General features: G+C 44.8%; 1 protein-coding gene across 1 annotated transcript; it reads right to left on the reverse strand.

Moving 5' to 3' along the window:
• Window positions 1-1,125: 1,125 nt before the first annotated feature.
• On the reverse strand, window positions 1,126-21,172 carry LOC132779086 (cytochrome P450 2C19-like). The gene is made up of 9 exons (XM_067470443.1): window positions 20,706-21,172; window positions 14,840-15,002; window positions 13,731-13,880; window positions 12,541-12,701; window positions 11,616-11,795; window positions 8,789-8,930; window positions 8,340-8,527; window positions 5,284-5,425; window positions 1,126-3,807 (listed from the first exon to the last, which is right to left on the reverse strand). Exons 1-9 carry the CDS (start codon window positions 20,877-20,879, stop codon window positions 3,626-3,628), a joined length of 1,482 nt encoding a protein of 493 aa, XP_067326544.1. The 5' UTR covers window positions 20,880-21,172; the 3' UTR covers window positions 1,126-3,625.
• Window positions 21,173-23,927: the final 2,755 nt, after the last annotated feature.

The raw sequence follows: 23,927 nt of genomic DNA on the forward strand, positions 1-23,927 counted from the left end.
CTTATTTATTTAGATCGTTTATGCTTTGATGAGATGTGTTTTATTGTTTGTATGGCATTGAATTTTTCCCGGATCTGTAAGCCGCCTTGAGTCCCCTTCGGGGTCGAGAAAGGCGGGGTCGAAATGAAGTAAATAAGTAAATACTAGGCCTGGGTAACAACGGAAAAATTTGTTTCTAAAATCGATTCGTTTTTTGGGGGTTTTTGCGTTTCGTTATTTAAAATAATTACAAAATTTTCCTTTTAAAAAGTTCGATATTTACAAAATTTCGTAAATGTGAAAAAATTACAAAACATTAACGAATCGATTTCCGAAACAATAACGAATCGATTTGTTAATGGCGGACGCGACCGCGAAATGCGCTAAAAAACCTCCAAAAACTTCTGAAGCTTCCCTCTCCCTCTGTTGTTGACTGTTGGTGTGATATTATAATTTTTTTTTCACTAATTAAACAAAAAACTTGCCCCAGACATGCGGAAATAATATCGAAACGACCTCAGAACAATAACGAAACGAATACAATAACGAAATACGAAGCATTTACAAAACGTGTTTAAAAATTTGTTTTTTTTAAAAAATGCTCCAGAATGGTTCGTTATCATTTTGTAATTGAAAAAATTAACGAATTATTAACAAATTACGAATTAACGAAACGAAACCACCCAGCCCTAGTAAATACATTTCCTAAAACTCAGCAAAAATGATCAATAGTATTTGAGATATATGAACTAGCTTAATTTTGCACATATAGAGGAAACATAGTGTAATAGAAGAATTTGGAAGAGTCTGTTTATGGAGCTCCAAAGTCCCACTGGAGTTCCCATTCTCTGATTTTGCAAAAAAATGCAAAAACACCTGCTTAGAAAGAAGAGGCAGATTCTCCCTCCAATCCAAGCATAGGGCAAGACGTTTCATCTGACCCTAGTCTGAACCATATGCAAATACAGTGTTCCCTTGCTACTTCGTGGTTCACTCTTCGTGGACTCGCTGTTTCACGGTTTTTCAAAAAATAGAAATTTAAAATATATATACCCGTTACTTATGAGGACCTCCATGTGGATTTGGTGGTTGTGGTTTGTTAACATCATCCCCTCCAATGCCAGGGAGGAAGAGAGAGGGAAAGAGGAGAGGAAAGATTTATTTATTTATCGGGTCAGGAGCAAGCCAAACAGTTGTATTGCATTTTTTTAACAAACAGATAAACAAACAAAACACAAAGTTTGCAAGCTTTGTAGTTTATTAAATGTCCTTTGACCAGTATCTGGCCCCTTGGAGTGCCTCTGGTGTTGCTGCAAGAAGGTCCTCCATTGTGCATGTGGCAGGGTTCAGGTGACATTGCAGCAGGTGGTCAGTGGTTTGCTCTTCTCCACACTCGTATGTCGTGGATTCCACTTTGTAGCCCCATTTCCGAAGGTTGGCTCTGCATCTCGTGGTGCCAGAGCGCAGTCTGTTCAGTGCCTTCCAAGTCGCCCAGTTTTGTGTGTGTCCAGGAGGGAGTCTCTCATTTGGTATCAGCTACTGATTAAGGTTCTGGGTTTAAGCCTGCCACTTTTGGACTCTCGCTTGCTGAGGTGTTCCAGTGAGTGTCTCTGTAGATCTTAGAAAACTCTGTAGATGCTCCTTATAACCAGTAAAACCCAGCTGCAACTCATCTCTTGCATGCCTCCACCCTTAACTGCTTTCACCTGTAAACTTACTTATGGATTACTCTGTCCTTTAGAACTAAGACTTACATTAACCCATTCCATCACCAACTTCTAGGCCTTCCACCACCAACCACCACCAACTGTGGAACATGATACATGACAACTATAGTTCTGAGCACTCTCTGGGTTTGGTCTGCCCTAAAATCAAGATATATTGCATTCTCTGCATTCCCCTGATCTACCAAACTTACATTAACCTCTTCCATCACAAACTGCTAGGCCTGCCACCACCAACCACTACCAACTGCGGGACATGATACAGGACAACTATAATTCTGAGCACTCTCTGAGTTTGGTCTGCCCTAAAATCAAGATATATTGCATTCTCAGCATTCCCCTGATCTACCAAACTTACATTAACCCCTTCCATCACCAACTGCTAGGTCTGCCACGGCCAACCACCACCAACTGCGGAACATGATACATGACAACTATAGTTCTGAGCACTCTCTGGGTTTGGTCTGCCCTAAAATCAAGATATATTGCATTCTCTGCATTCCCCTGATCTACCAAACTTACATTAACCTCTTCCATCACAAACTGCTAGGCCTGTCACCACCAACCACCATCAACTGTGGAACATGATACATGATAATAGTTCTCTTCTTGAAAATAAGTGATCAGTGGGGGTGTCTCTGGGTATCTTATAAATGACTTAAATGATGGAATATGTAACATCCTCAGAAAAATGGGAGATGTTAAATTAGGAGGGATAGAGTATAACCCAGCGGTCAGAATTCAGGAGTGACACCAGGGTTGGAAGCAGTGCTTGTGAAAGGGACTTAGTAGACCACCAGCAAATGTATTTGCTCCTCGCAGCTTCCTCGTCATTCTCTGGATAGCTTTGCAATGAACGGTTGTGTGCTTGGGCCTAGTTAGTGCAGACACCACATAAAATGTAGAATTGTGGGAAACATCAAAGGAGAAGTTGCAGAATCATGCGGCTTGGCAGAAGATGCTCCTCTGTGGTAGAGAAAAAGTCACACCTGGCTGAAGAAGAATAGGAATCCTACACAAACAAGAGATTTTCCAGGCTGAAGGTGTGCCAGACTTGGCAGCTCTGCGACATCTGCCACCCAGAGAGTCAAATCTTCTCTGGAGGGTTTTGAGCAGAGGCTGGATGGCCACCTGTAGGGGGTGGTTTGATTGTGCTTTTCCTGCATGGCAAGGGGGTGGACTGGATGGCCTCTGGGGGTATCTTCCAACGCTATGATTCTATTATCAACTCAAAGAAGAGACAGGAGTATGTTGTGAGTATGAAAGGAGAAGGACAGTTTGAATGGGATATTTCACCTTCTCTGAGTAATCAATAAAGCAACTATAACATCCATGTGTGTCTACTTGAGTTCTCCATGAGTTTGGGAAACTCTGTCCCAGGTTCAAAATGTGCAGCATCCTCACACAGAGAGTCCCAATGGCAGTGGGCTCCCTTTCATCCTCAGCCCCCTCCATGTCCGTCCCACAATTCTCCAGCAGCCCCCAAGTCCTGGAATGGATGCTTCATGCCTGTGGTTGCCACATCTACTCAACTCAAGGAGACTGAATGGAGCCAAAACTTAGCCAAAAGGAGAGGACCAGGTGGCCGTGAGCAGAGAACAGAGTTCCAGGTGGAAGTGGAGGCAGATAAAGCAAGAGAAAGCATGGCAACCAAGTAACAAGAGTCTTCTAAGTCAAATGGCATCATCAACACCAACGAGAGAACTTCATGAGAACTTCATGGGACGAAATGAGCTGCTTAGAATGGGATGTGCTTGGGATATTTAGGAAGCCACTGATGTCTGGGGTAAGACTGATCTGGTTTCATAAATGTTGATGTGCACTGCCCCATATATCTTGAGCTTCCCAGTTAAGATTAGAATGGCAGCTTCAACACCGAGGAGAGAACTTCATGAGAACTTCGTGGGAGCAGAGCAGGCTCCTCAGCGTGGGGAGAAGCAGAAGGGGATTTGGCGTGGGATGTTCAGGAAGCCACTGACATCTGGGGTGAGGTCGATCTTGGTGACCCCAGGAGGGTACTTCAGGCGGAAATTCTGCAGGATGGTGGTCACAAAGAGGAAGAGCTCCATCCGGGCCAGTCCTTCACCAAGACAGTTCCTTTTGCCTGTAGGAGAAGGAAACAGGAGACATCGCAAAGATCATTCATAGCTTGTCCATATGTAGAATATCTTTCTAAATCAGTGGTTCTCAACCTGGGGTCCCAGATGTTTTTGGCCTACAACGCCCAGAAAACCCTGCCAGTTTACCAGCTGTTAGGATTTCTGGGAGTTGAAGGCCAAAAACAGGGACCCCAGGTTGAGAACCACTGTTCTAGATCATTGGAGAATTACACTCTTTGACTACAGCTTGTTTAATCCTCCAACTATTGGCACCCCACAGAATACAGGATTCTGGGAACTGTAGTCCAAAAAAGTAACTTTCCCAAGCTTTGTTTATTTCACCATGCCAAATCTACTTTAATTGGGGTACTTTGATTCCTTAAGTTATACCACTGGGCAGATAATGGCAACTGGCTTGACCCAATGACTTTCCACTGGCTGACCACTCCCATTATTCTTTCTGATTTCTTTCATGTAGAATCATAGAATCCTCGAGTTGGAAGAGACCTCGTGGGCCATCATCTAGTCCAACCCCATTCTGCCAAGAAGCAGGACATTTGCCTTCAAAGCACCCCCAACAGATGGCCATCCAGCCTCTGTTTAAAAGCCTCCATAGAAGGAGCTTCCACCACACTCTGGGGTAGAGAGTTCCACTGCTGAACAGCTCTCACTATCAGAAAGTGGTTCCTAATGTTCAAGTGGAATCTTCTTGATTCCGCCTGAACATTGTTGTTGTTGTTCATTCATTCAGTTGTCTCCGACTCTTCGTGACCTCATGGACCAGCCCACGCCAGAGCTCCCTGTCGGCCGTCACCACACCCAGCTCCTTCAAGGTCAGTCCAGTCACTTCAAGGATGCCATCCATCCACCTTGACCTTGGTCGGCCCCTCTTCCTTTTGCCTTCCACTTTCCCCAGCATCATTCCCTTCTCTAGGCTTTGCTGTCTCCTCATGATGTGGCCAAAGGACTTCCGCTTTCCCTCTAGTCTCCTTCCCTCCAGTGAGTAGTCGGGCTTTCTTTCCTGGAGGATGGACTGGTGGGATCTTCTCGCAGTCCAAGGCACTCTCAGCACTTTCCTCCAACACCACAGCTCAAAAGCATCGATCTTCCTTCGCTCAGCCTTCCCTAAGGTCCAACTCTCACATCCGTAGGTTACCTGAACATTAGGATGTGATATTTCCCCTTGTCATCATTATTGTGTTAACAATACAGATATCATAGGTCACATTTTCTGTCCAGGCATAGGGCCTCTCTTCATAGGAAACCATTTCTTCTGTGCAGGAAATGTCCCTCCTTCTTAGGAAAGTCATGTTCTATTTCAAAAGATCTTATGGGCTCCCTCTGCTTCCCACAGAAGAGGTCCCATAATGCAAAGATTCTTACTCCAACTGTTTTGAAACCCGCTTTTCATCTCTCCCCCTCCCCAGTATTTGAATCTATCCCCTTCTCCACTGCTCCAAAATCCAGCCATTTCTCCAGACCTGCAGAGAAGGGCACGTCGGCTCCATTCTTCTTGAAGTTCCCTTTCTCATCCAGGAAATGTTCCGGGTCGAAACGTTGTGGGTCTTTAAACTGCTTGGAATCATTCAAGAGAGAGGTCAGCATGGGCAGGACAGTCGCACCCTGACAGAAGGAAACACACAACGGAACAATGTGAGAACCCAAAAGTGGCAAATAAATCCCTAAAACTAACTGCAATTGGAATGAAACGTTGGCTGTTTATTTACTCTAGTGGATCAGTGTATCTACACTTAGAATGAGTGCAGTTTGATGCCACTTTAACCACCATGGATACGTACTAGGCATGGTTAGGTCCAGTCGAAATCTTCAGAATTCGGAATAAAATCGGAATAAATCCCTTTTTGAAGCGATTTCGAAGCGATTTGGGAACCCGGAAGTATCCTTGCCATTTCAAATTTTATTTATTTATTTATTTATTTATTTATTTATTTACAGTTCTTATATTCCGCCCTTCTCACCCCGCAGGGCCGATTACAGTCAACACATGTATGGCAAACATTCAATGCCAGTTTGACAAACAACGTTTAACACACAAATAGAATCATAGAATCAAAGAGTTGGAAGAGACCTCATGGGACATCCAGTCCAACCCCCTGCCAAGAAGCAGGAATATTGCATTCAAATCACCCCTGACAGATGGCCATCCAACCTCTGCTTAAAAGCTTCCAAAGAAGGAGCCTCCACCACACTCCGGGGCAGAGAGTTCCACTGCTGAACGGCTCCACTGCTGAATACACCGAGGCTATTTAACTTTTTTCTGGCTGCCGGGGGAGCTGCTGCTTTTCATCGTCCATCAGCGACACCGATGAAGTTCTTCCGCATTCCACATTCCCCGGAGTCTTTTTTCTTTATGGCTTCATAAATTAGTTAAATTTAGCCTCCCACACAAGGTGGTCCCTTATTTTCCTACTTGACAGATGCAACTGTCTTTCGGGTTGCAAAGGTTGACGACGGGCTACACAACGGGTTACACAATGGCTGGACACCCACTTCAGCCCGGGCTGGCTTCGAACTCATGACCTTTTGGTCAGAGTGATCTTAATGCAGCTGACACTCAGCCAGCTGCACCACAATCCCGGTGCCACTGTCACCATCAAAGCCACTGTCACCATCTTTTTTTCCGATTCAGGAAGTGAATCGGAAATGAAACAACGTTTGGAGGCAAGCAGATGGGGCGGGGTTTCGGCACGGCAGCCATTGCCCTTTAAAAAGGGCCACACTTTTTAAAGTTCGAAGCCAGCCCGGGCTGGAGTGGGTGTCCAGCCATTGTGTAGCCCGTTGTCGACCTTTGCAACCCGAAAGATAGTTGCATCTGTCAAGTAGGAAAATAAGGTACCACCTTGTGTGGGAGGCTAAATTTAACTAAATTAACTTCGCTGGGAATGCGAAGGGAAAGGGACGAGGGCAGGCTTCTTCAGTGGGAATGGTGCCACGCCACCACTTTGCAAGGGAAGGACAGGGTTGGGAACAAATAATTTCCTTGGAGAACCACTCAAAATACTAGGGCTGGGCGGTTTCGTTTCGTAATTTCGTAATTCGTTAAAAATTCGTTATTTTTTTATAACGAAGCGATATTGAACCATTCAGGAGCATCTAAAAAATGAAACGAATTTTTCAATTCGTTTCGTAATTGCTTCGTATTTGTTTCATATTCATTTTGAAATTGTTTTGAAATCGTTTCATTATTATTTCCGCATGTCTGGGGCAAGTTTTATAGCTGTTTAATCAGTGAAAAAAAATTATAAATATCACACCAACAGTCAACAACAGAGGGAGAGGGAAGCTTCAGAAGTTCCCCCTGTCCCATTTGGAGGTTTTTTAGCGTATTGCGCGGTCGCGTCTGCCATTAACGAATCGATTCGTATTCGTTTCGTATTCGTTTCGTATTGTTTCATAATTTTACGAAATTTCGTAAATATCGAACTTTTTTAAAGAAAAATTTCGGAATTCTTTTAAATATCGAAAAGCAAAAAACCCCAAAAAACGAATCGAGTTTAGAAACAATTTTTTCTGTGGTTGCCCAGCCCTACAAAATACCACTAAGGAGCCCCCTATGTCTGTTTTGGGTTACACGTTGTTGTTTTGGAAACTAGAAATCTACTACAATCTGCTTGATAATTCCCTTCCTGAAGCAGGGAATACAAGTTTTAAGAGCCTTTCCTCTCCTGGGGTTTGACTTCTCTCATGAAAGCCGAGTTGGTACAGAACTGCACCCATTCAAAAGTGTAGTTACTAGGGCTGGGCGATTTCGTTTAGTTAATTCGTAATTCATTAATAATTCGTTAATTTTTTCAATTACAAAACGATAGCGAACCATTCTGGAGCAATTTTTTTAAAAAACGAATTTTTAAATAGTTTTGTAAATGCTTCGTATTTCGTTATGTACTCGTTTCGTTATTGTTTTGAGGTCGTTTCATTATTATTTCCGCATGTCTGGGGCAAGTTTTATGGTTGTTGTTTGTTTAATTAGTGAAAAAAAAATTATAATATCACACCAACAGTCAAGAACAGAGGGAGAGGGAAGCTTCAGAAGTTTTTGGAGGTTTTTTAGCGTATTTCGCGGTCGCGTCCGTCATTAACGAATCGATTCGTTATTGTTTCGGAAATCGATTCGTTAATGTTTTGTAATTTTTTTTTCACATTTACGAAATTTCGTAAATATCGAACTTTTTAAAAGGAAAATTTCGGAATTATTTTAAATAACGAAACGCAAAAAACCCCAAAAAACGAATCGAGTTTAGAAACAATTTTTTCTGTGGTTGCCCAGCCCTACAAAATACCACTAAGGAGCCCTCTATGTCTGTTTTGGGTTACACGTTGTCGTTTTGGAAACTAGAAATCTACTACAATCTGCTTGATAATTCCCTTCCTGAAGCAGGGAATACAAGTTTTAAGAGCCTTTCCTCTCCTGGGGTTTGACTTCTGTCATGAAAGCTGAGTTGGTACAGAACTGCACCCATTCAAAAGTGTAGTTGCACCCTTGGCCTGATCCTGATTCCAGCCCACCTCACTGTACCTTTGGGATGACAAATCCTTCCATTTCCACATCCCTCCTTGCCCTGCGGGCCAGTCCTAAGGGAATGAGATCGAGGAACCGCTGGGCTTCATGGAGGGTGGCTTCTGTGTAGGGCATCTTGGGCCTGTCCGCCATGGTGGGCATCCGCTCTCCGCCAATCACTTGGTCTATTTCCTCATGGACCTTCGCTGGAGGAGAAACAAAGGTAGGGAATAGACAATGAAAAATGGGAGGTCTATTTTAGTGGATTGTCCACCCCTCCTTCAGATTAGGCAGTGGTAATTGACTAATCCTCTGCCATCCTGGTTTCTCCCTTTTCCCATTGTCCTCAGTTTACTCCACTTGCTGCATCCTCAACTTTAAACTGCAAAAGGAGTTAGTCTATAATTTTTCATTGGGGGAAAAGAAGGTAGAAAAGTAGAGTTGTGCCCTTCCCAGGGCCAGCAAACCTGCCACCGCCGGGTGTTCCAGCAAGAGCATCAGGATGAACCTCAGGGTGGTGCTGGTGGTCTCCATCCCAGCAACAAACAGGTCGTTAATGGTCATCGTCAGGTTCTCTTTAGTAAATTCAGTCTTGGGATTGTCCTTCTCCTGTGAAGAACAAGGGCAAAAGGTTTCTCACCAGCCACCAAGCACGGATATATTTGAATCAGAACCAATAGTCCAGCTAGATGGGAGTTTAGTCTAGAAAGAGCGACACTTTCATAGAATCATAGAATCAAAGAGTTGGAAGAGACCTCATGGGCCATCCAGTCCAACCCCATTCTGCCAAGAAGCAGGAATATTGCATTCAAATCACCCCTGACAGATGGCCATCCAGCCTCTGCTTAAAAGCTTCCAAATAAGGAGCCTCCACCACACTCCGGGACAGAGAGTTCCACTGCTGAATGGCTCTCACAGTCAGGAAGTTCTTCCTCATGTTCAGATGGAATCTCCTCTCTTGTAGTTTGAAGCCATTGTTCCATTACGTCCTAGTCTCCAGGGAAGCAGAAAGGAAGCTTGCTCCCTCCTCCTCCCTGTGGCTTCCTCTCACACAGTTATACGTGGCTATCATATCCTCTCTCAGCCTTCTCTTAAGCTCCTTAAGCCGCTCCTCATAGGGCTTGTTCTCCAGACCCTTGATCATTTTAGTCACCCTCCTCTGGACACATTCCAGCTTAGAGTCAATATCTCTCTTGAATTGTGGTGCCCAGAATCGGACACAATATTCCAGGTGTGGTCTAACCAAAGCAGAATAGAGCATGGGGAGCATGACTTCCCTAGATCTAGACACTAGGCTCCTATTGATGCTCCTTTAAAGTGCTCAGCATCAAACCAACATTGTAATGCTAAATTGTGGTTGGAATTGTATCTTCCTATATCTAGTTAAACTAGGTCTCCCAGCACGCTTTATTTTAACTATATTGTCATGGCCAGCTCCAGTAGTGAGGACGAGGAGTTACTGGAAGGGTCAGCGGAGGAGATGAAGGTCAGCAACCCCCAGTGTCATGAATGTCAACAAGTTAAACATGAGCCAACAATGTGATGTGGCGGCAGAAAAAGCCAATGGGATTTTGGCTTGCATCAATATAAGCATAGTGTCTAGATCTAGGGAAGTCATGCTCCCCATGCTCTATTCTGCTTTGGTTAGACCACACCTGGACTATTGTGTCCAATTCTGGGCACCACAATTCAAGAGAGATATTGACAAGCTGGAATGTGTCCAGAGGAGGGCGACTAAAATGATCAAGGGTCTGGAGAACAAGCCTTATGAGGAGCGGCTTAAGGAGCTGGGCATGTTTAGCCTGAAGAAGAGAAGGCTGAGAGGAGATATGATAGCCATGTATTATAAATATGTGAGAGGAAGCCACAGGGAGGAGGGAGCGAGCTTGTTTTCTGCTTCCTTGGAGACTAGGACGCAATGGAACAATGGCTTCAAACTCCAAGAAAGGAGATTCCATCTGAACATGAGGAAGAACTTCCTGACTATGAGAGCCGTTCAGCAGTGGAACTCTCTGCCCCGGAGTGTGGTGGAGGCTCCTTCTTTGGAAGCTTTTAAACAGAGGCTGGATGGCCATCTGTCAGGGGTGATTTGAATGCAATATTCCTGCTTCTTGGCAGAATGGGGTTGGACTGGATGGCCCATGAGGTCTCTTCCAACTCTAGGATTCTATGTCTCCCAGCACGCTTTATTTTAACTATATTGTCATGGCCAGTTCCAGTAGTGAGGACGAGGAGTTACTGGAAGAGTCAGCGGAGGAGATGAAGGTCAGCAACTCCCAATGTCATGAATGACTTTTCAATAACTCTGAAGCATGGGTTCTTTTTATTGCAATTTCCAGTGTGAGAGGGTAGATCAGATTACAGAAAAAACATTTAGACAAAGAATGACATTGGACAGACAGACATGCAGATTCTATGCAACTACATTGGATTTACAATTGCATTGATTAACAAGCAAACAAAGAGGAATTACATTCATCCACATGCATCCAAATATGACCATATCCTTTTCTCCCTCCTTGGAGAAGCACCTGTTAGGCCAGACCCTGCTTTCCTGCAGCCTGTCAATGCATAGTTCCATATCTTCCATAACACCAAAACTTCAAAATGCGGAGATGCCAAAACTTCTTTCCCTAAGTACAATGCCAAGGACCAGATCTCTGTTTTCTATACAACAGAACCTGACTCCCTGCAAAAAACCCAAGACTCCAAAAGCACACTTCTTTCTCTTCCCTTGAGAAAGAAGCCCCAAAGTGTCCAGAATCATGCTTTCCCATAGCATATCTGACACTCTCAGGATACACCACCTCTCTCCTTCCTATGGAACAACCATATGGGTGAACCAGACTCCTCAGGTCTGCCACACTTTGAGCATTATTAGACTGAGTCTTTTATAGGAATATTCTGCTGATTTCATCCCAAAGTTGTAAATTAATAATAGACGACTTCCATCCTGGATCCATCTCAGTTTCCTGGCCAGATGTTGATCTTCTTGATTGGTGTTGACAAACACAAGGATTCTAGCTTATTCGCCTAATATTTGTTGAAACCCAAGTTCCTGATAATCGGGTTGTGGTCACAACAAATGCAAGCCAAGGCCATTGATGTTGCATTCCAAGAAACTCAGGAGGGCTGCATGATTTCCATCCGTGTCTTAAATCTTTGATCCAACACAGGGACTAAATCTGCACTCTAACAATGGAAAGCTAAAACACCCGTGGCATTCTTTCTCAAAATCCCAGATGTTCTCAATTTCCCTCCAAAAGGAAGGAACCCTCTCTTGTTTAGGCTCACCTGCTCCATTTTGAGGAGGAAGGCCTCTATGAAGTCCCGAGGAACATCCGTGGCATCAAAGGTTTTGACGTGTTCCTCGATCTTCTGGTTGATGAAGCCCTGGATGCTGAAGGCCTCTTCCAGTATTCTTAGATGAGGACCAGGGAAGTAGTCAATGATCCAGTGGAACATGTTATAGAGCTGAAAGGGAAAGAGAAAGAGGATGAAGGTGGTGGCCAACAAAAGACGGGCTAGGAAACACATCGCTAATTGGAATCCAAATTAAACCTGCTCTCAGATTCTAATGTCACAAAGCCATTCATGGGTCATTGTCAACAAACTTATTTCAAATGGATTTAATGACTTTCTGGTTATGTGTACAGGACCTAAATTAATTTCATGATTAGACTTGTGTCCTATATCCAAGATCTTTCATGATGATGATGATGAAGCATAAAGTACATGTATATGTAAATAATGGTATTCCAAAATTTTGGAAAACATCTGAAATACCAAACACAAATGGTCCCAAGCATTTTGGACAAGGGGACTCAAATGTGGTCATTTGGAGCTTGGGAATATTACCTAGTTGTATCACAAATCCCATAATCCTTTGACCACCACAGATATTCTGTCTGGGTGCTTCTGGAAACCGTTGTCCTTTCTCATCGACAGACTCTTCTCTCAGATCATAGCTGCCTTTTGTCATGGTTGTCCTCCTCCTCCTCCTCTTCCTCCTCCTCCTCTTCCTCCTCCTCTTCCTCCTCCTCTTCCTCCTCCTCCTCCTCCTCCTCCTCCTCCTCCTCTTCCTCCTCCTCCTCCTCCTCCTCCTTCTCTTCCTCCTCCTCCTCCTCCTCCTCCTCTTCCTCCTCCCCCTCCTCCCCCTCCTCCTCCTTCTCTTCCTCCTCCTCCTTCTCCTCCTCCTCCTCCTCTTCCTCCTCCTCACCTGTCCTACTAAGCTGCTTTCCATTTTGAAGCCATAGGTGAGGATTTTGATGATTCGGAGGTACTCCTTATCCTGGTAATCAAACCGGTCACCCAAGAGGATGTAGCTGATCACATTCCCAGTGGCGCAGTTGAAAATGCTGGTTGAGCTCAAGGGTTGACCTGCGTTGGAGAGCAGCAGAGTTAGTGGGGTGGCAGAAACATGTCTCAACCCAGTGTCACCAACGCACAACCCAAAGCACCCCATCCTGATCCTTCTATGGTTGCTGGTGGCTTCCAGGTTAGAAACGCCTGAATCCACTCTGGGTTTAGTCCAGATTTGAAAGCCCGACATGGTTCTGAACCTGAACCAAAGAAAGGATGCCAAGATGGTCCATGTTCTGAAAACCATGTCTTGTGAGACATGACTAAGGGAGCAGAGTTTGTTCAAGCTGGAAAAGCGAAGGGATCTGAAGGGAGCTTTTAAACAGAGGCTGGATGGCCATCTGTCAGGGGTGATTTGAATGCAATATTCCTGCTTCTTGGCAGGGGGTTGGACTGGATGGCCCATGAGGTCTCTTCCAACTCTCTGATTCCACGATTCTATGATGTCATGGAGAAGATGGAGCCATCTTGTTTTCTGCTCCTTCAAATATTAGGACAAGAACCAATGAATTGAAATGGCAAGAAAGAAGACTTTATTTATTTATTTGTGAAATTTGTACCCCACCTTTCCCCAATCAAGGGCCCAAGGTGACTTACAGCCAATAAAAACATACAGTATACAAATTAAGAGCAAGTTAAATCCAAACATATTAGTAAGTGCTGTTAATCCTTATTAAAACCCCAACAAGATAGATAAAACCACCCTAATAAAACCTAATGGAATCAGATGGTCTTTACCAAAACATTGGGAAGAACTTGCTGAGAGTTAAAGCTATTTTCTTGAAGGGTAGTGGGACTCTCGATCTGTGAAAGTTCCTAAATGGAGGTTGGATGGGCATCTTTCAAGGATGCTTTATTTGGGTATTCCTTCATGGGTGAAGGGGGTGGAATGCACAGCAATACCCTACTTTGCTCACAATAATTATCAAATGTTGTTTCCAAACTATAACTGGAGACTTCACACCCTCAGTAAACCAAGGACATTTACAAAGACTGGGATAAGATTTCTTCAAGAAGCAAATACAAAAGCAAAGTATGGGCACGCACCCTTGGTCTCCCTGAGCGCCTTCACCAAGTGCTGGGCCTCCTCCTGGATCCGTTCCTCAATGCTTTTCTTCCCCATCCCAAAGTTCCTCAAGGTCATGAGGGAGAAGCGGCGGATCTGGACCCAGCGCTCACCATTGGACATTAACACACCTGAAGGAGGCAACCAGAGAAGCAGAATGTCAACTGTATCCACCAGTTGAACAAAGGACAACAAAGCCATTGTTTGCCATTGAGAATCTGTGTATTTCCACTTGGCGAGTAGGCAAGATTGGACTCACATCTCCTCCACAGTGCATGACCTGGAGAACAGAATGGTGACCGTGGCTTAGGTTCAAGGGGAACGCTTATAGCCCCAAAGCATAGTGAATGTCTTGTGCACAGAAGGCTTCCCAGAAGGGATTTGATGATTACACCAAGGCTACTCACTAGATCAGTGGTTCTCAACCTGGGGTCCCCAGATGTTTTTGGCCTCCAACTCCCAGAAATCCTAACAGCTGGTAAACTGGCTAGGACTTCTGGGAGTTGTAGGCCAAAAACATCTGGGGACCCCAGGTTGAGAACCACTGCAGTAGATGTTAGCAGAGATTTAAAACCAGAACCCCAAAGTCATGTGGGAGGGAAATCTGTGGTCCTCCTCATCAACTTCTGATGGTCCCAGGCCATTGGCCTTCTGACCTGAGGCTGATTGGAGATGGAATAGTGCATCATCTTGAGGGACACATGAGGTGGACCACTCAAACTCTAGAGAAGGGGAGGGCAATTGCCTGGGAACCAGGCCCCAATGTGCCCCCCCCCCCCCCCGTCCCAGACACCATCACAATTACAAACACCTCTCTACTTTTCCACAATCCTCTAGAACAGTGAGAGGAAGGGACATCTTATATGGGGACAGTATGGGGTTCTGGGAACTTGTAGAGGAAATGATGTGGACACTGGAGGGGCTTTTTGTGGTGTTTGTGGGGTGCAATGCAAGAAGCAGCTTGAAAAGTGTCAAATTTGAGTGGGGGGGGGGGCAGGACAGCCAGATTTCTCCCCAGCACCATGGGCTTCCTCATATTGCCTCTCCCTTCTCCTGGCTACTGGTGTCTTGCTTGGTTCAAGGACCTTACCAAGTCCTCGGCTGGCCTTTTCTGCCGACGGCAAACTTCCCCGGTTGAGGAACTCATCCCCCTTTTCCACAAGAACTTTCTTCACCAAGTCAGACCCATAGACGACCACCATCTGATCTGAGCCGAAAAACACTGTGAAGATGGGACCGTACGTTGCGCTCAGCTGCAAAGAAACAATAATACGTGAAGAAGACAACAATTGTCTCAGGAATCCTAAAGTGATTTATTTGTATATGCCATGAGGCTTCTAAATGAAGTTGAGTGATGTCAATCATACTCAGGAAATTTGGCGAACAGTCTCAAACTGCATGTAATCAATTGTATTCAGATAGATAAATGTGAAGGAAGAAGACACATTACACTGGGTCACAATCATTGTGTTATTGTTTTGTTAGCTAGCACATAGAACCATAGAGCTGGAAAAGACCACAAAGCCATACAGTCCAAAACTCCTGTAAAATCATTTAGACCAGAATGGTGCAGTGTATCTATATACAGTATGTGCCTTCAAGTTGTCTGTTGACCCATGGCAACCCCATGGATGCCTTGGGATTTTCTTACCAAAGGAATCCTCAGAGGTTCCTTCCTCTGAAATAGAGCCCACAGCACCTGAGATGCAAAGAGACAGAATGGGGGACAATGAGGCCTGGCTCGAGAGCAGGACGTGTGGAAAAGATCTTGGAGTCCTCGTGGACAGGAAGTTAAACATGAGCCAACAATGTGATGTGGCGGCAAAAAAAGCCAATGGGATTTTGGCCTGCATCAAGAGGAGCCTAGTGTCTAGATCTAGGGAAGTCATGCTACCCCTCTATTCCACCTTAGTTAGATCACACCTGGAATATTGTGTCCAATTCTGAGCACCACAATTGAAGAGAGATATTGACAAGCTGGAATGTGTCCAGAGGAGGGCGACTAAAATGATCAAGGGTCTGGAGAACAAGCCCTATGAGGAGCGGCTTAAGGAACTGGGCATGTTTAGCCTGAAGAAGAGAAGGATGAGAGGAGATATGATAGCCATGTATAAATATGTGAGAGGAAGCCACAGGGAGGAGGGAGAAAGCTTGTTTTCTGCTTCCTTGGAGACTAGGACGCGGAACAATGGCTTCAAACTCCAAGAGAGGAGATTCCATCTGAACATGAGGAAGAACTTCCTGACTGTGAGAGCCGTTCAGCAGTGGAACTCTCTGCCCCGGAGTGTGGTGGAGGCTCCTTCTTTGGAGGCTTTTAAGCAGAGGCTGGATGGCCATCTGTCAGGGGTGATTTGAATGCAATATTCCTGCTTCTTGGCAGGGGGTTGGACTGGATGGCCCATGAGGTCTCTTCCAACTCTTTGATTCTATGATTCTATGATTCTATGACTCCCATCCAAAAAGTAACCTGGACTGATCTTTCTTGGCTACGCTAGTGGGAAAACTGTTGCACTCTTAGAGGCTGTTTCAGCATGATTTAATGTGCGGGCAATGGTCTCCAGGTCACAAATAAACACAAGTCTCTTGCATGCATTTCTGACTTAGCGGGTGGAGAGCGATTTGACTGTTGCACCTCCAACCCATGGGTTTCCACAGGGCCATTGCTCTCATAGCCTTTGCTCTCATTTCATGTTGTGCTAAAAAGGTATAAAAGTTTGACCCCTCCCAAGCCATCCTTCTATTTCTTGTGCCTCCCATCCACTAAGTCTGTCTTTCCGTTTACAGGCGGAGTGCAGTCCCCGCCCACTCCACATTCTTTTTCGTAATGAAGGAAATCTTTGAAATCATAGAACTCTGAAACCTCATGGGACTGAAAAGTTTCTTCTGTAGTTAGGAATCTAATTTCCCATAATGAGGAAATTTAACATTCGAGGGAGGACGTTGTTATAATTCAAGTTATTTTGAATGTAAAGACTGTATTGTTCTGTCGCCGCTGGACCTGAAATGAAGTGCCTTTAAGAGAGGATGTATGGCTTGGATCCAGCGGGAAGCCAGGCCCCTCGAAAAGAAGACTTTAGAGAAATTTCCCTTATTCAACAGTCTTTATGAGGCTTGAGCTTAAATATAACAGTCTTTTATTGATGAACAAACAGGAATTGTAAACTTTTCTTAACAGTCTCTTAGCTCTTGCAGTCTTGTTCACAGGGAACAGGCACTATCTTCAAAAACCTTGTTCAAAGGAATATTCCCCTTTCTAGCTCCTCCCAGGCTGCTGTGAACCTAAACCTGACTGATTTGAATCCACTACCGGCTGAACTGCATCTCAGAACCGAGTAGACATACCAGCAGGCCTGTAGTCACTTAGCTGCTTTGATGGTTAGAGCTGTTATTCCCTCCGGAATTCCTCAGGGCTGTAAGGCTGTTTCCCCAGAAAGTCTTAAGGGACAAAGCCTTTGTACAGGAGGACGTCTGTATACATCCTCTGCATTGACTTCCTTTGCTGAGACTAACTGAAAAATGGCCTCTTCCCTCCAAAAAAACCCAGAGAGGGGCGGGACCAGGGATCCTAACTATAATAGACTTGCCCTATGATTGAAAACTATAACAGGAAGCCACCCTGCTGCAAAATCCCAAGCCTGGGATTGCAAACCAACATTTAATTCAAAGCAAATAAAATTGGAGCTCCTGGAACAGCTGTTCCAGAACAGTATATATTAGATTTCAACTATATAAATAGAATTGGCAAAAAATTCAATGGGCTTTTGGCCTGCATCAATAGGTGTCTAGTGTCTAGATCCAGGGAAGTCATGCTCCCCATGCTCTATTCCGCTTTGGTTAAACCACACCTGTGTCCAATTCTAGACACCACAATTCAAAAGTGATATTGACAAGCTGGAATGTGTCCAGAGGAGGGTGACTCAAATGATCAAGGGTCTGGAGAACAAGCCCTATGAGGAGCGGCTTAAAGAGCTGGGCATGTTTAGCCTGAAGAAGAGAAGGATAAGAGGAGATATGATGGGGGCCATGTATAAATATGTGAGAGGAAGCCACGGGGAGGAGGGAGCAAGCTTCCTTTCTGCTTCCCTGGAGACTAGGACGCAAAACAATGGCTTCAAACTACAAGAGAGGAGATTCCATCTGAACATGAGGAAGAACTTCCTGACTGTGAGAGCTGTTCAGCAGTGGAACTCTCTGCCCTGGAGTGTGGTGGAGGCTCCTTCTTTGGAAGCTTTTAAACAGAGGCTGGATGGCCATCTGTCAGGGGTGATTTGAATGCAATATTCCTGCTTCTTGCAGGATGGGGTTGGACTGGATGATGGCCCAGGAGGTCTCTTCCAACTCTAGGAATCTATTCTATGAATGTGGGTATCTATTTTAAAATAATAATTTTGGCCACTCAGAAAAAAAGAACACTTATAATTTAGAGGATTAAATGTAAGGAAGATATATGATGGTGTAAGTAATGATTATTGACCTTTGACGTGACTGCAGTGGGTCAAAAAAAAAAAAAGAGTTATAATAGTGCTATTGTTAAAGCATAGCATACTACCGAGGGAGGAAATACACTTATATTACAATTGGTATATCCTTGTTGTTGTTGTTCATTTGTTCAGTCGTCTCCGACTCTTTGTGACCTCACGGACCAGCCCACGCCAAAGCTCCCTGTCGGCCGTCACCACCCCCAGCTCCTTCAAGGTCAGTCCAGTGGTATATCCTTAAATTGCATAATTGCTTCTATTAAAATTAAATTGTTAAAAGATCTAGCTCATATGGAAGGACTTGGGACAAGAACTGGGTCCTTGCTACTCTCCAGAAGACCCCCCTTAGGAATGCCCATTGCTTCACGTCACTTAACCAAAACAACATGGGCAAATCTGACAGATCGCATCCCATGTGTTTTCCCTCACTGTCTCCCATTTCCAGGTGCATCAGGAGCTCAGAAGATGACTTATCTCTGTCCCCTGACCACCACACCCCTTTTACCTACACTTCCACTACATTTCAGGACAAAGTGCAATGAATGGCAACAGGAAGTAGTTTTATGTCATGTAAAGGACTTCATGACCATTTGTTCCTGAAATGCCTTGGAAGTATGTGGAAACAAGGGTGGACTTCCATCTAATGAGGTCCTAAGTCTTGGGGTCTTCACCCAAAGCCACAACAATCACAAATATTTTGAAGTCTAATTTCAGTTTTACTCCATGTGACGAGTTCAAAATACCAATGGCTAGAATTACAAATGAACATGGCCAACTTTGAAAGGGCCGGGCAAGCGCTAGTGCAATAGAGTATCCTTGGGCCGGGGAAGTGGATAAAGTGCAGAGCGGGGTCTTAGCTGATGGCCAAGAGAAGGGTCTGGGGACTAATCATTCTCAAAAACCTGCTGGAACAACAAGATTTTCAGATCCCTACGGAAGGAGGGGATTGCCTAATTCCTCTGGGGAGGGTGTTCCTCTGGAGGGGCAACCACCGAGAAGGCCCTCTCCCTCATCACCACCAACCATGCTTATGATGGTGGTGGGAGTGAGAGGAGGACCTCTCTGGCAGATCTTAGAGCCCGCGCCGGTTCATAGGGGGAGATGCAATCACAAATATAGGCCAAAACCATTTAGGGCTTTGTAGATCATAACCTGCACCTTGAATTGGGACTGGCAACCTATTGGCAGCAAATGGAGCTGCTTTAGTAGGGGTGTTGTACGCTCCCTATAGTTAGCTCCAGTTAGAACAGTAATTCTCAACCTTCCTAATGCTACAACCCCTTAATACAGTTCCTCATGTTGTGCTGACCCCCAACCATAATATTATTTTTGTTGCTACTTCATAACTGTAATTTTGCTACTGTTATGAATTGCAGTGTAAATATCTGATACGCAGGATGTATTTTCATGCACTGGACCAAATATGGAACAAATACCCAATACACCCTAATTCGAATACTGGTGGGGTTGGGAGTGGGTGTGTGTCTGATTTTGTTATTTTGGAGTTGTCGTTGCTAGGATATATTAGGGTTCACCTGCAATCAAAACGCATTCTGAACACCAGCAACGATGGAATTGAACCACACATGACACACAGAACTCCCATGACCAACTGGGAGTGGAAGGATTTGGTGGGCATTGACCTTGAGTTTGGGAGTTGTAGTTCACCTACATCCAGAGAGCACTGTGGACTCAAACAATGATAGATCTGGACCAAACTTAGCATGAATACTCAATATGCCCAGATGTGAACACTGGTGGAGATTGGGGGAAATAGACGTTGACATTTGGGAGTTGTAGTTGCTGGAATTTATAGTTCACCTACAATTAAAGAGCATTCTGAACCCCACCAATAATAGAATTGGCCCAAACTTTCCACATAGAACCCCCATGACCAACAGAAAATACTGTGTTTTCTGGTGGTCTTTAGTGACCCCTCTGATACTCCCGCATGACCCCTCCAGGGGTCCCGATCCCCAGGTTGAGAACAACTGGTTTAAGGCTTTGTAGATCATAACCTGCACCTTGAATTGGGACCGGCAACTTATTGACAGCCAACGGATCTGCTTTAGTAGGGGTGTTGTATGCTCCCTATAGTTAGCTCCAGTTAGAAGCCTGGCTACGGTCCTTTGTACCTGTTGGAGTTTCCTATCCATCTTCAAAGGCAGCCCTACATAGAGTGCATTGCAATAATCCAATCTGGATGTAATGAAGGTGTAGACCACTGTGACCATGTTCAACTTCTCAAGATACTAGCCACCGCCAACACCTGAGCATCCAGTGTCAGCCATGAATCCTGGGGGACCCCCAAGCTACGGACCTGTGTCCTCAGGGGGAGTGGAACCCCACTGAGCACAGGTTGCCACCCGATACCCCAATTGGTCCCACGACTGACCAGGAGGACCTCTGTCTTGTCTGGATTAAGCTTCAGCTTGTTAGCCCTTCAGTTTTGCCTTCTGCTGAGGTCTCGTTCCTTACCTCCTTCAGATGTTTTGAAATGTTGAACCCCTTCAGCTGGAGGAGGTTTCCAATGATGGGAAGAGGGGTTGGCCCAGGAGGCCAGTTCTTCCTCCTGGCCTCCACTTTCCTCCAGGCCACCAGAAGGACCAGGCAGACCACCAAGAAGATGGTCGTGGTCCCCAGAAGATCCATAACCCCACAGCCTCTTTCTCTTTTCTTTGTGGCAGAAAGACTGAAGCCCAGCCTCTTTCCCTCTCCAGATGCAGAAGGACTGAAATCCAGAGACCGCTTCCAAACTCCAAACTCCAAACGCAAAGGAGAGGCGAGATTAGTTCAGTCAGTGGCAGCAATTCATGGCTGTTCCTGAACTTTGGAACCGTCTCTGTGTTTATGTCCTTCCTCTCTTTGTTTGATTCAGATCTCAGCTTTCTCCTGGGATGAGAGCCAAGTTGGCTCAGGTCAAGTTAAGGACAGTGTGCGCTAAATAAAAATCACAATCGGTCTCCACATTTGCTGGTGGGAGAGAACAGAACCCACACAAAATTGGGAAAATATCAAATGAAAAGCTCTTTTTAAAAAACTGGGCATCCTTCTAGGAATGTCTAGGTCTCTGGCACAAATCTATGGCCTATTTCCTGCTCTGATAAACTTGGCAAAGGCTCTCTCATAGAGCCAGGGAATTACCAAGTATTATAGAATCAAAGAATCAAAGAGTTGGAAGAGACCTCATGGGCCATCCAGTCCAACCCCATTTTGCCAAGAAGCAAGAATATTGCATTCAAATCACCCCTGACAGATGGCCATCCAGCCCCTGTTTAAAAGCTTCCAAAGAAGGAGCCTCCACCACACTCTGGGGCAGAGAGTTCCACTGCTGAACGGCTCTCACAGTCAGGAAGTTCTTCCTCATGTTCAGATGGAATCTCCTCTCTTGTAGTTTGAAGCCATTGTTCTATTGCGTCCTAGTCTCCAAGGAAGCAGAAAACAAGCTTGCTCCCTCCTCCTCCTCCCTGTGGCTTCCTCTCACATATTTATACACGGCTATCATATCCCCTCTCAGCCTTCTCTGGACACATCATTTTAGTGTCCCTCCTCTGGACACATTCCAGCTTGTCAATATCTCTCTTGAATTGTGGTGCCCAGAATTGGACACAATATTCCAGGTGTGGTCTAACCAAAGCGGAAGAGAGCATGGGGAGCAGGACTTCCCCAGATCTAGGCACTAGGCTCCTCTTGATGCAGGCCAAAATCCCATTGGCTTTTTTTTGCCGCCATGTCACATTGTTGGCTCATGTTTAACTTGTTGTTCATGAGGACTCCAAGATCTTTTTCACACGAACCGCTCTCAAGCCAGGCATCATCCCCCATTTTGTATCTTTGCATTTCGTTCTTCCTGCCAAAGTGGAGTATCTTGCATTTGTTGAACTTCATTTTGTTAGTTTTGGCCCATCTCTGTAATCTGTGAAGATCCCTTTGATTCCTGCTCCTGTCCTCTGGAGTCTTGGCTCTCCCTCCCAATTTGGTGTCGTCTGCAAACTTGTGATCCTGCCTTCTAGCCCTTCATCGAAGTCATTAAGAAAGATGTTGAACAGGACCGGGCCCAGGACGGAACCCTGCGGCACTCCGCTCCACAAGTATTAAAATATGTCCCCCGTGCTAGGAATCATTCTATAGCATGTTGATACTATTTTAACCTGGGAATTAATGGAGTATTCTGTAAATTATGTGATCATGCACAACTCATTGCAATAACCAACACATTCTTGTTATTGCATTGTGTCATTCTTCACAATGAACCTTGGCTGAACCTTCGCAATGGTGGATTGGTTGGGATTTGTTGCCCTTTGCAAGAGTGGCTTGCAGCAATTCTGAGCATTCAGGCACTGGACAGCTGCCCTTTGAAATGGTAGATTGAGTGAAACATTGGATTTGTGAATCTGAGAAGAGTTGCAATGTATCGATCTCTATATCTATATATGTGGATACCTAACATGACCTACTTTAAATACTACTAACAAGTGTATTGTCGAAGGCTTTCATGGCCGGAACCACTGGGTTGTTGTAGGTTTTTTCGCGCTATATGGCCATTTTCTCCTGACATTTCGCCTGCATCTATGGCAAGCATCCTCAGAGGTAGTGAGGTCTGTTGGAACTAGGAAAAAGAGTTTATATATCCATGGAATGACCAGGGTGGGACAAAGGACTTTTGTCTGATGGAGCTAGTTGTGAATGTTTCAACTGACCACCTTGATTAGCATTTGATGGCCTGGCAGTGACTGGAGCAATCTTTTGTTGAGAGGTGATTAGATGTCCTTGTTTGTTTCCTCTCTGCTGTTTTGCTGTTGTAATTTTAGAGTTTTTTTATTACTGGTAGCCAGATTTTGTTCATTTTCATGGTTTCCTCCTTTCTGTTGAAATTGTCCACATGCTTCTTGTGTATTTCAATGGCTTTTCTGTGTAGTCTGACATGGTGGTTGTGAGAGTGGTGCAGCATTTCCGTGCTCTCAGATAATATATTGAGTCCAGGTTGGTTCATCAGGTGCTCTGCTATGGCTGATTTCTCTGGTTGGAGTAGTCTGCAGTGCCTTTCATGTTCCTTGAAACACAGAAATGTTGGACCACTCAAACAACCACCATGTCAAACTACACAGAGTCTGGCTACCAGTATTAAAAAACTCTAAAATTAGAACAGCACAACAACAGAGAGGAAACAAACAAGGACATTTAATCACCTCTCAACAATAGATTGCTCCAGGCACTGCCAGGCCATCAAATGCTAATCAAGATGGTAAGTTGAAACATTCACACCTAGCTCCAGCAGACAAGAGTCCTTTGTCCCACCCTGGTCATTCCACAGATATATAAACCCCTTTTTCCTAGTTCCAACAGACCTCACTACCTCTGAGGATGCTTGCCATAGATGCAGGCAAAACGTCAGGAGAGAATGCCTCTAGAACATGGCCACATAGCCCAAAAAAACCTACAACAACTACTGACAAGGTTTGGGAAAAATTGACCTTGAATGCTGGGAGTTGTAGTTCATCTACATCCAGAGAGCACTGTGAACCGAAATGGCAATAGATCTTGACGAACTTTGGCACGTATACCTAACAGGACCAACTTTCAATATTGGTGGAGTTTGCAGGAATTTATATTGGATGCTGTTAGTTATAGTTCACCCACATCCAGAAGGCATTGTGAACCTGGACTATGATGGATTTAGACAACATATGGCACACATAC

This window comes from Anolis sagrei, chromosome 6, assembly GCF_037176765.1.
Source record: "Anolis sagrei isolate rAnoSag1 chromosome 6, rAnoSag1.mat, whole genome shotgun sequence".
In the NCBI taxonomy this organism is placed as follows: Eukaryota; Metazoa; Chordata; class Lepidosauria; order Squamata; family Dactyloidae; genus Anolis; species Anolis sagrei.

Bases quoted from the DNA above. Each gene is read 5' to 3' on its own strand.
- LOC132779086 (XM_067470443.1), bottom strand. From the start codon at position 20,879: ATGGATCTTCTGGGGACCACGACCATCTTCTTGGTGGTCTGCCTGGTC. The intron at 13,881-14,839 runs GTAAGGTCCTTG...TGCCTCCTTCAG, and splicing joins AAAGGCCAGCCGAGGACTTG to GTGTGTTAATGTCCAATGGT. The intron at 11,796-12,540 runs GTGAGGAGGAGG...TTTCCCTTTCAG, and splicing joins AAAGCAGCTTAGTAGGACAG to CTCTATAACATGTTCCACTG.